This window comes from Sorex fumeus, unplaced genomic scaffold, assembly GCF_029834395.1.
Source record: "Sorex fumeus unplaced genomic scaffold, SorFum_2.1 ptg000045l, whole genome shotgun sequence".
NCBI lineage: Eukaryota > Metazoa > Chordata > Mammalia > Eulipotyphla > Soricidae > Sorex > Sorex fumeus.
In genome coordinates this window covers 5,366,347-5,380,802 of record NW_026606102.1, presented here as the reverse complement: position 1 = coordinate 5,380,802, position 14,456 = coordinate 5,366,347, and the positions used below count along the sequence as shown (strand labels likewise).

General features: G+C 43.9%; 1 protein-coding gene across 2 annotated transcripts in view; it reads left to right on the top strand.

Annotated features, from left to right (window-relative positions):
• The window catches only part of PATJ (PATJ crumbs cell polarity complex component), a 391,552-nt gene that overhangs the window by 242,650 nt on the left and 134,446 nt on the right, over positions 1–14,456 (top strand). For both annotated transcript variants that reach the window (XM_056122284.1, XM_056122283.1), the window contains exon 29: positions 958–1,049. In XM_056122284.1, the coding sequence (XP_055978259.1) occupies positions 958–1,049 (92 nt within the window). The remainder of the gene's footprint in view (positions 1–957; positions 1,050–14,456) is intronic.

Sequence of the window (14,456 nt, the reverse complement as noted above, 5' to 3'; positions counted from 1 at the left end):
ATGTTCTCTACCATTCTCTAAATAGTAGAAATTATCTTGGCTTTTATTAGAGATACCGTAGGATTGATCATTGCTTGTTATAGAGATGGGGATAAGCCAGTCGTTATCAGTGGAATGAAATAAAAGGCCAATCATGTTGCTCATCATAGTTTATTAGGGGAAAAATCGGGAGTGTAAATGTGTTTGGAATCAATTTCAATGAGGCAAACCAAGTTAGAAATCCCACCTCATTTTGGATAAAAGCAGATGGCTTATTGTTTGTACACAGGAAGCTGTTTCTATGCAGTTGGCCTAAAAGTTGACTTAAAATGGGGGTATCACATTTATTGCCTCTGCACTTACAAAATTTATGCTTGTAATAACCTTGACACATTTACAGAATCATGTTTAATGGGCCCTCCAGAGGTTTGGTGACAACTGCAGTTTGGTCTGTTTTCCATATTTTTTCAGGAATCTGGAAAATCTGTAGGAAATGAAATATCTATCATAAAGTTTTTTCATCCTTGCTCGACTACTGCTCTTAAAGTTTGCAGGAAGGTTGATGATTATATGTTCTTTATTAACTACACCATGGACTGAATTTAAGAGATTTTACGAGCATTTTAGAATTTGAATCCATACTGCAAAGAACATTAAGATTTTTTACCATGAAGCGTCCCAAATGGGGCCGGAGATATGGCTCAAATGGTAATGCACAGTCCGTGCATATACTCAACCGTGAAATCAATCCCTAGCAGCACATGGCCTCTCAAACATGACCAGCAATGGTCCTCCAAGTTTTTAAAGTCCTATATGTACCCACTTTAACATGAATGAGGCCATTGTTTAAGTGCTCAATATATATACATATATATATATATTTATCATACACATATCTGAATAGGAACACACTTAATTCTATGTTGGTATACATACTGCATTCTTATAAGTTTTTAAAAAATTCTTTTGCCCAAACAGATAAACAATCAGATCCTGTATGGAAGAAGTCACCAAAATGCATCTGCCATTATCAAGACCGCCCCTCCCAAGGTCAAGCTGGTTTTTATCAGGTAAGAGAGTGACATGTAATCCAAAGTCTAAGATTTGCTCTGGACAGATTATTATTTATTTAAGACTCTCATCTTTGGTTTGTCTAGATCATGGTCTTGGTCTTAGAGAGTTGCATCTTATTTTGTTTGCTTTGTTTTGTTTTTTTGCTTTGTTGTTTTGGGGTCAAACCTGGCGATGTTCAGGGGTTACTCCTGGCTCTGCCACTCAGGAATTACTCCTGGTGAAGCTCAGGGGGCCATATGGGATGCTGGGGATTGAACCCAGGTTGGCCACTGGCAAGACAAATGCCCTCCCCACTGTACCATTGCTCTGCGCCCCACTTTTCTTTTTTAACTATACCTAACGAAAGTTTAGATTGCCTGGACTAGGAGGCATCCTTGTTTTTATATGTCTCACTTGATAGAGTAGTAGTTAACCCCAATCTTTGTATTTTTAAGTGTCTGTATTTCTTTTCATTCTTCCCCTCTGGGATCTGATCATTCTGCCTGTAAACCAAAGAGAAATAGAAAAATCTTCTCGTTTCTCCTCTAGTGACCATCATATTGATCAATCATATTTTTTTCTGACATTCGGTTTCATCAAAGAAAAGATAGAAACACAGAACCCGGGAATGTTTTGGGAGCTTCCCATGACAAATGCTGGAAAGGGCTCAGGGAAGAGCATATGCTGAGCATGCGTGAGCCCTGAGCTCCATTCCATACCAGATGCCCTCTCCAGGCACTGCTGGCTGTAGCCCTGGTGGTCCCCAACACCACCTGTCCTGGGCACTGCCTGGAATAGTTTGAAATAGTTTAAATTAAAATGAAGAGGCTGGAGCGATAGCACAGAGGGTAGGGCGCTGCCCTTGCATGCGGCCAACTAGGGTTCAATTCCCAGCATCCCCTGTGGTCCTCCAAGTACCACCATGAGTAACTCCTGAGTACAAAGCCAGGAATAACCCCTATGCATCACTGGGTGTGACCCAAAAAAGCAAATAAATAAATAAAATTAAATGAATTAAATGCTGGTGAGAAATCCAGGGTTGGGAAGGTCAGCTCTGCTATCTGTCATGTTGTATGTTGGGTCCCACAATGGACCCTTTCTTGTGGGTCAGCTAATTGGGTGCTTTGAGTGTGAGTGAATTGTAGTAGGGACTCTTCATGGCTGGGATCCCCTCCCTCGTTGCCACAGCAGGAGGACGGATTCTCTGGTTTTGGACCAAATTCTTTCTGGATGCAATGACAGATAAATCTGAATTCTTTCTAGGTCAAATAAGTAGCCTTGTATATTAACTGCCGCTCTGTGTTTTTCCCCTGGGTGGGCCTCAGTGAACCTCTGTACGTAGGAATGTGTAAACACCTACCCCATATACTGTGATAGTTCACATACTTGAAATGTTAATATAATGTCCAACAGTGTGTAACAGTCAAAAGAGCAGGGACCAGTGTTTTATGGTGGTGATGATCACTACTATTCTCCCCCACCCATTAGTTACCTCTCAGTAAAACCTACCACTGGCAGGGAGATGCTGGGATGAAGGGGTTTCTTGTCCCAGTGAGGGGAGATAATACAGGAAGTGATAGTAATATCCTTCCCACACCCTCACTTTAGACTGATAGAATATGGCTACTTTGCTTCTGAAGAAATACAAGGCTGGTGCCCTCCTTTCACATTAACTGGATTTTCCAGCTTTTTACTCCTGTGAAACCTTCTTCCTTGGATGTCTTTGTATCTAAAGACAATCTCAGAGGCCCCTGCAAGTTAGACATCAATCTACCCTCAGAGTTCCTTGCCTCTTCTGTTGCTAGAGGTTATGAAATTGAAGTCCCTTGATGAAAGAGAAAGAGATTCTAGGACAGGTCAGGGACTTGGAGGTTTAAGATATTGTCTATGGAATGAGGCCTCACAGATAACGAGTTCCAGCCATTTAGTTTGATGGCTTTGCTCACTGTTGGGGGAAGATGCCAGAGAAGATGTGTACTGTGGTAGCCCCTTCGCAGAAGTGCTGAGCACAGGGGGTGGTACCTGCTTCAAATGCTCTCTCTCTCTCTCTCTCTCTCTCTCTCTCTCTCTCTCCCTTTCATTCTTTTGTTGCTTGTTTACTATTTTCTGCATTTTGATTGGGGAGACCATCCAAAATTTATTTTTCTTTCAAAGGCAGACAGCAGCAGCAGGTAAAACGACAGGGTTTCTCCAAATAGCACCCCTTGCCAAGGCATCATTCATTTCTACACTCCCAAGACTGAACAGGGAGAAGGGAAAAGCTCCAGGGTCTCCATGATAGCATCCGCTTTCCAGTTCCTGCTTACTGACAATCCCAGAAGGAGAGGTGCCACCTGGAAAAAAAGATTTTTTCTGGATCCGCCAGTCAAAGGCCATCATTGAGGAAGCCTTGGGGAACAGTCTTGATCTCCCACAGAGAGAGTGGAAGTAAGGCCCTTGGTGGCAGCAATCAAGCTGGATAATTCAGTGCTCAGGTCCAACTGTGCTGGGGTCCACCAAGGCCACCTAGGGGTGAGGGGCGCTCCTCAGTACCAGCATATGATGGATCTCACAGGTGCTCCAGCCCTGTGAGCTCTTTGTCTGGCCCTTCTCAGTGACCTGGAGGCAGTTGGTCACTCAGTTATCCATGTGCCTCCGCTCCCCTTGAGAGTGAAGACAAATAAGATCCAAAGGAAATCATGTGATGCAGTGAAATAGTTGAAAACTAGAGCCCTCCTCCTTCAATAAGGAAATATTGAGTGATTTTTAATTATTTAGAATAGAGGAGGAAAAGATGAGTCTAACCCTGGAAATAGAGGCTCTTTAATTAGCCTCTAATAGCGTCCAATGATTTCCGTCCTTATTGTCCAGAAGGGATCATAAGTTGTACAATAAAATTGAGGATATAAGCAAGATTGAGGGTGCTGATGAATACTTATTGGCTAGAATTTGTTTGAAGTGATTTAGAAATATCAATATACATTCAAAATATGTGGGTTTTTTTTTTTAAATAAGACCACTGTAAAATAATGATGTGCCTTTCATGCCTGGTGGGTCAGGAAGTTAGCTCAAAAGGCCCAGTGTGCATGGTCTGCATGAGAAACATCCAGGTTCTACTCCTGGTAGCTTCTGGTCCTAGAATGAGTACTGGCTGTAGTGAAACCCAAGCAACAAACTAAGAGTAGGTCCTGATACCACAGAGCCTGGCCCCAAACAACAACAAAAGTGGAATGCCTAGCAATGTGTGCATTCAGAAACACGAAGAAACTTTCTTTCCTCTCCTACTAAGCAATTCTCTATTATTTATTCTCGAAAGGCATTTTTCTATTTGTTGTGAGGGCCACATCTGGTGGTACACAGAAGGATTGCCAAGACCTCTCGGTGGCACTTGGGGACCACTCAGTGCCTGGGATCCAACCCAGGGCCTACCTGCAAGGCATGTACTCTACCACTTGAATTGTATCCTTAGTCCCACAGTAAATTATTCTTTCTGAGTTTGTGGATTTAAAGATATAGAGAGGGTCAAAGGGATAATACAAAGGTTAAGGCTTTCATCTAGCAGGTGGCTGTCGCCATGACCCTGGTTCTAATCCTGGCACCCCCACACACCACCACGAGTGGCCCCTGAGTACCCCCAACCACAACCCCCCCCCCAAATAACTTAAAAATGCATATAGGTACTAACCGATCATTTAAAAAAACTTCCTCTTCCACTAGTCTCTTTACCCTACTACTTTACCAAATTATCTGGTGGGATGATTTGTTCTCTAGCTCCTTATCTAGGGTGCAAAAAAAAAAAAAGAAAGAAAAGTCTAGGCATAATTTCAGTCTCTGTTGTCCTACAAGCTTTCAGACTGCGCAAAGGAGAATGAACTTCGGGAGAATCAAGGGAGGCGGGTGCTGTGTGGCTGCCTTTTGTTTGAGCCAGCAGGTGGGTTTCTGGCAGTGTGTGTGCCAGCATCTTATTCATCAAATAATGCATCACTTCCACTAAGACAAGGATCTGTTCCTATGGCAGAGACTTCCTGCCCAACGAGAAGCTGTCTGTCCTAACATCTGACTGAACTGTAGAGACTCTCGTGGTTGCTAGCTCTAAACCCAGGACTCCCCTTGCCTGGACTTGAAACCCAGTTCTCTAGGAGCACAGCTGGGTGGGCCTAGCCAGTTTCTGGTCTGTACTAGGGGCTGAGGGGGTGGGTTTAGAGGTGGCTCATAAGTGGACTAACATAATCCTATATTTAAGTTGCCTATGTATGTATATTTGTATTTAAAAACACTCCCATATTTATTGAGGACTCGGTGATGTTTGCTACTATGTTAAGGGTGGGTATGAGGATGATGGCAGGAACAGGAGAGAAGGAAGGGTCCCAGGAGGTCCAAGAAAAGGAAGTGGAGACCAGAGAAGTGGTGTTGGATAACATTGGGTTGCCCTTGCTCCAACAAGGTAGTACTGCAGGTAAGATCCTTGTCTTGCTTCCAGATGACCCTGGTTAGATCCCTAGTACCACGTACCCTGAATACTGAACCAAGAGTGAGTCCTGAGCCCAAAACCAAAAACAGAAAGGAAGAAGTGGGGGGAAAAGAAAAGTGGAGGGGAAATAATTTTTCTTAAATAACTTTTTGTAATTTTTTTCTAATTCTTATGCTGGGTTGGAGCGATAGCACAGCAGGTAGGGCGTTTGTCTTGCATGCAGTCGACCTGGCCAACCCAGGTTTGATTCCTCCGCCCCTCTCAGAGAGCCCAGCAAGCTACCAAGAATATCTTGTCCGCACGGCAAAGCCTGGCAAACTCCCCGTGATGTATTCAATATGCCAAACACAGTAACAAGTGTCACAATGGAAACATTACTGGGCCCCCCTCGAGCAAATCGATGAACAATGGGAGTACAGTGACAGTGACAGTGACAATTCTTATGCTAGACTCACAATTTAGGATACGTTTACATCATGATTAAGCACAAGACAAGGAAGGGTGTGAACATTCTACAAAGCAATTTCTGGTAAATGTTGGAATGAGAGATATGGGCACATTCTGCCTGAAACATTTCGCTAGTTTCTCATTCAATGACTTTTTTTTTTTAAAAAAAAATTAGTGATAATCTGCTACTCTAACAGGAAATCAAACACTGTTTAACTAAGGAATGGATAAAGAAAAGCTTAATGAACATGAATTAATCCTTGTGTCCGTAAAATAAATTACAATAGATTTTACTGAGGTCATTTCAGATAGTATCAGAAACTAAAGCACAAGAGGAAATCAGAAAAGAAAAGATTGCTGTGGCCTCTGTGAATAGCCAGTGGGGGTGTGATGGGAATTGGGAATGGCGTTTGAAGGAGTATACATTGAGCCCTGCTTCCTCAGACTGACTACCTGGCTTATTACTCTTTAAATGCATCTTCCATCCCCTGCTCTGTGTTTCTTCTTTCAAAGTAATGTTCAGAGACCTGATGTTTCCCTCTTCTGAGAGCAAATCCTGAGGCAAGTAAGATTCATTTGTGACAAGTTTCAGGAAGTTAGCGCTTCCGCTCGGTTTAGCGACTGCCCGTGTATTTTCCTTTTAAACTACAGAAGGTTATAGAATGTGACTCTAAAAATGGATTTTTATGAACTTCATCCCTTTGTTGTCAGTGCTTCTCTTTGGCCGTACTTCTTTCCTTCATTGAACTTGGTTTTCTCCACTTCTCCCCGGTGCAGATGTTTTTGACTTTTAGACCTTGACAAGTCTCTTAAAATTATTGACAATTGGGCTGGAGAAATAGGACAGGTAAGTTGCTTGACGTGCACACAGCTCACCCAAACTCAATCTCTGGCATCACAGAAGGTCTCCAAAACAATGCCATCACTAATCTCTGAGCATGGAGCTAAAAGTAAGCCCTGAGCACTGCCAGGTATGGCCTCCCAACTCCCCCAAAATTACTGACGATTGAGAGCCAAGGAGGAATATGAGTGGTAGGGCTACCTTGCCTTGCATGTGGAAGGCACACAGCACTGCACCTCACAAAAAGGGAAAAAAACGCAAATAAAAGTATTGACAATTGAGATATAAATTGTAATTGGCCACACGTCTTGGTGTATGATTAGCAATAAAGCCATCACGGAAAGCTCTTGAAATAGGCTGCAGGCAGTCTTTTAATTAACTAGGGTCTTAAGTCGGTGGTGATGTGTGTGCATCTGTGTGATTCCATCCTTGTCATAGAATTCCAACCCTTGTAATTTATTCACACACTAATGAGTCTATAATTCACAAGGGGTCTGAATCAATAGTGAAAATTAGCAACTTGCGGCTATACATACATCTGACTTACATAATCATCCCCCCCACCCCCCCCTTTGCTTCTATACCGTTAGATTTTGAACAATTCTATAATCCTGTAATCGTGCCCTTTGGCAAAATAGATTTTGCTATCCTAAATTATTCTGCTCTGGATCACCCAGAGGTCTGTGACAATCCGAGTGCTTCCTCGGTCCTGCGCGTTCAGTTCTCTGAGTTTTCCCGTTCAGCGTGATTCCCCCTACCCTGCACACGACCCTGCGCCAATGTACAGGTAGAGAGCCGTCTCCACACGGTGAAGAATGAACGGCTGTATCTGGCAGCACGTGGGATCCAAGGAGATTAATGATCTTGCCTGCAGCTCCTGTCGTACCTTCCCCTGCTGCTGAAAATTAAATGTCATGTATAACAGCTCACTCTCCGTTTCTTAATTACATGTGGAAAATGTGTAGCGTGTAAAAGCTCCCGGGGCTAACGGAGGCCAAGTGAAACGGAACCCCTTGGAAAGATTTCTTTCTGGCTGTCGGGTGTGACTGAGTCAAAGGGGACGCACCAGGGGACCCGCCGCATCTCATCGATTGATCATATGTCTGCTCTGGGTCATTTCGGAATGTGGCCTGTTGTTCCCTGGCCTCACTGCTCAAAGACGACTTGGACTAGAAATGAATGTGAATGTCAGAATCCTCTCTGGGGGAACTGCATCTCAGGAAGCAGCTAGAATGCCTGTTTTAAAATCCTTATTGTGTGGGGGCCGGAGCGAGAGTACTGTGGGTAGGGTGCTTGGCTCGCACACAGCTGACCGTCCACCACATCCCATTTGATCCCCTAAGTACCACCAGGAGCAATTTCCAGTGGAGAACCAGGAGGAAGCCCTGAGCCCTGCCGGGTGTTACCCCAAACAAAGCACTGTAGCACTGTCTAGTAGCACTGTCCTCCCGTTGTTCATCGATTTGCTCAAGAGGGCACCAGTCTCTATTGTTAGACTTGTTGTTACTGTGTTTGGCATTTCGAATACGCCATGGGGAGCTTGCCAGGCTCTGCCATGCAGGCGGGATACTCTCGGTACTTGCCGGGCTCTCCGAGAGGGACAGAGGAATTGAATGCCTGGCAAACACCCTACCCTCCCTACCCGCTGTGCTATCGCTCCAGCCCAAACAAAAACAAAAATAATCTTTACTGTGCTCTTGGTTTACTGGGGGAGGACGTGCTGGGGGCTTCCAAATGGTGCTCAGGGCCCTGGATCAATCCCAGCAATGCTTAGCCAACTGAGCCAGCAATTCCACATGAGAAATCCAGGGTATAAACCACTGCTTGGGCCCTGCAGTGCTGGGGGCTCAAGGGTTATACCCACGAATGCGCAGAAAGCCATGTAGTGCCATGTGGTGCAGGGATAGGACCCAGGTCGGGCACATACAGGGTACCTGCCTTAACTCCTGTACTGTTGTCCAGGCCCCATGACCTTGATATTTTTTTTTAATCTCATTTTTAGAAATAGGAGTGATTGGGGATTGTAGCATGTAGATTGGTGATGGGGGAACAGCATGTTTTACTTCCATCAGAAAATATTTATTCATTTATTCAGCAAGTATTTGTTGAGTGCCCACCTGTGCGGGAGCTGCGGATCAGTGATGCAAGAACACAGCCTGCCCTAAAGGAGGAAGCAGAGTAAACAGTCTGATTCATCATCCAGGGATAGAAGTGTCAGCTCCTGTAGGAGCCTGAACAAGACACACCTACTCCAGGCTTTGCAGGTTCTGGGAAGGTCTCAGCGAAAGAGGCATCAACTCAGACCTGAGAAGAAGTCAAGCCGTTGGAGGTACAGAAACTTCAATTTTCAGAACTGAAAGTTTGGGCCGGCATGCCCGAGTCTTACTTCTAGAAGATGTGGTCTTTAGGAGAGCACTATCGGATGAGCATCCTGCTTTGTGGTCATTTGCTTTGAATTGTGTAAGGAAGCATCTTTCAGACTCAGGGACCATTAAGGAAACCAGTGCCTCTACTCATGTGCATGTGAAAATATCATCCATGGGAGTCAGGGGCAGAAGTTTAGAGGAAGAGGCCAGTTCTGGGTTGTCAGGAATTGCAGAGGAAGGAAACACTTGAGGTTTCAAGGCCCTTCTGTTTCTGCTTAGCTGGGCCATGCATTCCATCCCTGCCTGCAGGCTGACTCTTGCTTAATCTTTTCAGGATACTCGCTTTCTTTCTTACTCATTTTAATAGTAACCTTAATTAGTATTTACTTTTTTATTTGTTAAGTAAAATTTTGAAACATTCGAGAACAAGGAAGAATGGAATGTTTTGTCGGTTGGTCTTTTAGCAAATACATCAGAAATTCTATTTTTATATCCAAACAAGTCTTGCTCCTTTTGGCATATTATGTAACTTTGGAGACTGTGTACTCAAGCCAGTGGTGAGCCATCTGGCTCATCTATTTCTAAAAGTCTCTTGAAAGTCTGTGACATATTCTTTTAAACATTCAAATAGCCAGACATTTTCTCTTGAAAGTGATCGGTCAATCAGAAATGACAAAAAATTTTACAGACTGTTCACTCATAAGTTAGTTCAATTTAGTGAATTAGCCAAAGTGTTGGTACGGAAAAACAAGCTCATTTTTTAAAATATGTTATATATAAAGTATCTTTTAAAATCCACTTTGCTATTTCATGAAAAGAATTTATCAAGTTTTCATTTTTTAAAAACTTTCATTTTCAGCACCATAGCTTGCAGTACTGTTAGTACTAATATTAACTAATAATAGTACTAACTGTTAGTACTATTATTAACAGTACTAGTTAGTGCGTAACACATTCCTGTGCCACATCCTCCCCTGCAGTGTCCACTTCTCTCCACCATCATCCCAGTGTCCAGGATGCTCTGGGCATTTTGTAGAGTTCCTTCACAAACACACATGCATGCACACACATGCACATGAACTCAGAGTAAATAATACGAAAGAGTGCAAGTAGGTGCCTTCTCCCTCCACGGATGCTGTAGGAGTCAGATATTTCACTTCCGAAGGTGGCCGGTGAGTGGTCATGAGACCAATATGATGCCATAGACTGAGAATCGGAAGCAAGTGGCTTTCTGGATATGGTGTCTGTTCCCAGGGCCCAGGGCCTTGACCAGGGTTCCTAACATGACATCATTCTCCTTCCCAATTCCTTACTCTCTGGTGGTCTAGTTCTTTTCTGTTCCAAGTCAGATTGGACAACTTGCCTGTGTTTTGTCAAGTCCTATTTTCCCACTAACAAATTCTCCTTGGCTTTAGTTGGCCCACACTCATTCCTATTACCTGCTGCCAAAGAATCCTAATGAACGGGGACATTGATCAAAGCCAGGCTAGCTGGAGACTTTCCGGGCAGCTCCGGTGCAAGAGTCAAGCAATTCCCTCTGCATGTGGCAGGCTTCTAGTCCCTACAGGGTTTTACCTTTGTTTCCCAAGCATCTTTATTTATTTATGTATTTATTTATTTATTTATATTTTTGGTCAGGGGCTGGAGCGATAGCACAGTGGGTAGGGCGTTTGCTTTGCACGCGGCTGACTCAACCAACCTGAGTTCTATTCCTCCGCCCCTCTCGGAGAGCCTAGCAAGCTACCGAGAGTATCTCGCCCGCACAGCAAAGCCTGGCAAGCTACCCGTGACATATTCAATATGCCAAACGCAGTAACAAGTCTCACAATGTTATTTGGCCCGCTCAAGCAAATTGATGAACAACCGGAGGACAGTGCTACAGTGCTATTTTTGGTCAGATGTGGTAAAGGTGCTTTTTCCCGCCTTTTTTAATTGAATTACCATGAGATACACAGTTACAAAGTAGTTCATGTTGGATTTCAGTCATACAGTGTTCCAACACCCGACCCTTTACCAGTGTGCATTTCCCATCACCAATGTCTCCATTTCCCCACCTCTGCCCCCGCCCCAACCATCCCCTCTATGGTGGACACACTCTTAACTTCTCTCTCTCACTTTCTCACTCACTCACTCACTCACTCACTCACTCACTCACTCACTCTCTGCCACCCCCCCTCCTTTTAGACATTATGGTTTGCAGTACACAAACGGTTATCATGTATATCACTTTTCCTCCTTTCCGCACTCAGTTCTTGTCCAGAGTGATCATTTCCAATTATCATTGTCATAGTGGTCCCTTCTCTGTCCTAACCGCAGCCTCCCACCACCCCTTATGGCAAGTTTCCAACCATAGAGGAGTCCTCCTGGCCCTCGTTTCTACTGTTCTTGGGTATTGGTCTCATACTGTGTTTTTAATAGACCACAAATGAGCGCAGTCGCTCTATGCCTGTCCCTTTTCCACTGACTCATTTCACTTAGCATGACACTCTCCAGGTTCGTCTTTGTCTAAGCAAATTTCATGACCTCGTTTTTGCTAGCAGATATATTCCACTGTGTAGATGCACTGTAGTTTCTTTATCCAATCATCTATTCTTGAGCACTTGGGCTGTTTCCAGATTCTGACTATTGTGAATAGTACTGCAATAAATATAGAAGTGCAGATAACTCTCCTGCATTGCATTTGGGGGCCCCTAGGATATATTCCCAGGAACAGTATTGCTGGGTCATATGGAAGCTCAATTTCTAGTTTTTTGAGGAATGCCCGTATTGTTTTCCAAAAAGGCTGAACTACTCAGCATTTTCACCAGCAATGAATGAGGATCCCTTTCTCCCTGCGTCTGTGCCAGCACTGGTTTTCCTTTTTGATGTGTGCTGTTCTCTGTAGCATTCCAGACACCTTTAATCTCTAGCTTTCTCAGCATCAAGAGCCCTGAACAATTCTGTATTGGAGGCAGTGGGGGGAAAGGGGAGGAAGGTTCCTATTGCTAGCATACACATATGGGCTTGTAATTGCAGATTAGGAATAAGAAAGCAAGGGGGAGAACAGGAGCTGTTCTACCTTCTTTAACTTTATGTGAGGATTGGAGTGATAGCACAGCGGGTAGGGTGTTCGCCTTACAAGCGGCCAACATGGCCGACCCGAGTTCGATTCCTCCGCCCCTCTCGGAGAGCCCGGCAAGCTACCGAGAGTATTGGATATGCCAGACACAGTAACAACAAAGTCTCCAATGGAGACGTTACTGGGCCCGCTCGAGCTCGAGGGCCTTACATCCCCACAGATGTGACTCATGGTAGAGTGTCTGCCTTGCAAGCATGAAGTCACAAGTTTGATCCTCTGCAGTGCGTGCGCACACATGCACGTGCACACACACAAACACACACACACACACAGAGCACATCACTGAGAGCAATGCTGATGGCACAACCAATGGGTTCCCCAACGATTTGGCCAAGCATGTGTCCCCTAGACAGTGTAACAAGAGGAAAGGAGAAGTACGTCTCCCCAAGACACTTACTAGGCTAAGTTATTCATTCCAAGTGCCCCACACGGCCGTGTTGAGGGTATAGCGTTGAGCATAGCTGCCTTCCAAATTCCCCATATCAACCTTCTTGCCAACTGAAAAATTTATGAGTCACCCTTTCCTCTGCACAGCTGACAGTTGCTGAGAACTAGCCTGCGGCCCTTGTGAAAGTGGGTCTGGGTGCTGAGTTACTCCCTGCAGCCCTCATTAGTGTCTGCCATTGACTGGATGCCAGTAAATAGAACTTAACATTCCACTGTCATTGGCCATTTAGCTCTGATTCACCAGATTCAGCTATTTTAGTTGTTTCTTCCACTTGGAAATTGGATATTATTCCATTTTCATATTCATATCCTTTAAATGTCTCCTGAGGTCTTTAAAAATATCTCCTGGAATCTTTCTAGAAAGTTCTGCTCACATTGAGATTTATTGGCTTTCTCTATTCATTCACTGTTATATTGCAATTTATGTGTAAGTTATTTTCTGTATCATATTTTTCCCCTTCTTCTTGTGCCATTGTATTTAGGAAAATTAGAAGATAATATCCAGTTCTGCTTAGTTGTGATCCTGTGTTCCTTGTTCATTTACCTTGTCTGTGTAATTACAGGCCAAATACATAACTACTTCCATGCTAGATGCATGACTGCTTTTGGAGCAGGGAAGTATTTTGGGAAGTATCTCGCAGTACTAGGGGGCTATTCTTGGATTTGTGCTTGGGGTTCACTCTCCTCAGTGCCAAGGAGGGAGTGCCACATGGTCACAGGACTGGCTGCATACAGGGCAAGCACCTCAACCCTTGTCCAATCTCTCCGGCACCTCTGTACTTCTTCTTTTCCAAGGCAGGGGTTTGGGGCCACACCTGGCAGTATACGAGGATTACCCTTGGCTCTGTGTTCAGGGACCTCTCCTGGAGGTGCTCAGGGGACCATATGTGGTGACAAAGGATCGAACTGGGGTTGTCCATATGCAGGACAAGTGCTTTGTGCCTACTCTATTTGTCTGGTCCTCATAATCTCCTATTATTGTAATACTGTTAGACTATATGGTTGGCACCATAATCATTAAGGGCGCAACCCAATGGCATTAAGGACATTTACAGTCTGTGTACATTTATATCCAACCTCTTGTTTCCAAAACTTTTATCTTGACATAATTGAAATTCTGTATACTTCCCTGGCATATCCCTACACATCCCCAGCAGCCAACATTCCCTTGGCTGGGGAAGCCCTGGCAGTTATCATTCTAGTTTTCCTCTCTGAATTTGACTCTGTAAGGCGCCGCATACACATAGAATTACACAATATTTGTGCATTGTAGCTGCCTTGTTTAATTTTTCCATAATGTTCTCAAGTTTTATTCACATGGTAGCCTGTGTCCGAGTATTACAGTTGAATAATACACTGATGTCAAATGAACTACATGGTGTTGATTGTTGGGGGATACGTGGGTTGTCTCTTTTAGCTCTTGAGAGTGATGCCTCTAGAATCATAGCTGGACAGGTGTTGCTGTGCAACTCTTCTTTCGGCTCTTTTCGGTGAATGTGCAGCTGTACAGTTGCTAATTGTGTGATAATTCTGCTTTTCCATTGTTTTGAGAGATCACCATGCTATTTTCAGTGCAGCTGAACCATATTGCATTTCTGCCAATACTGAACAAGCATTTTGATTTCTTCACAACCTCACCAATATTTATTTCCAGTTTGTTGGCTTTTTAAAAAAAAAATAAGAACTGTATTTATCTATTTATTTATTTGTTTGTTTGTTTATTTATTTTTGGGATGGGTGGCGACCCAAACCTGG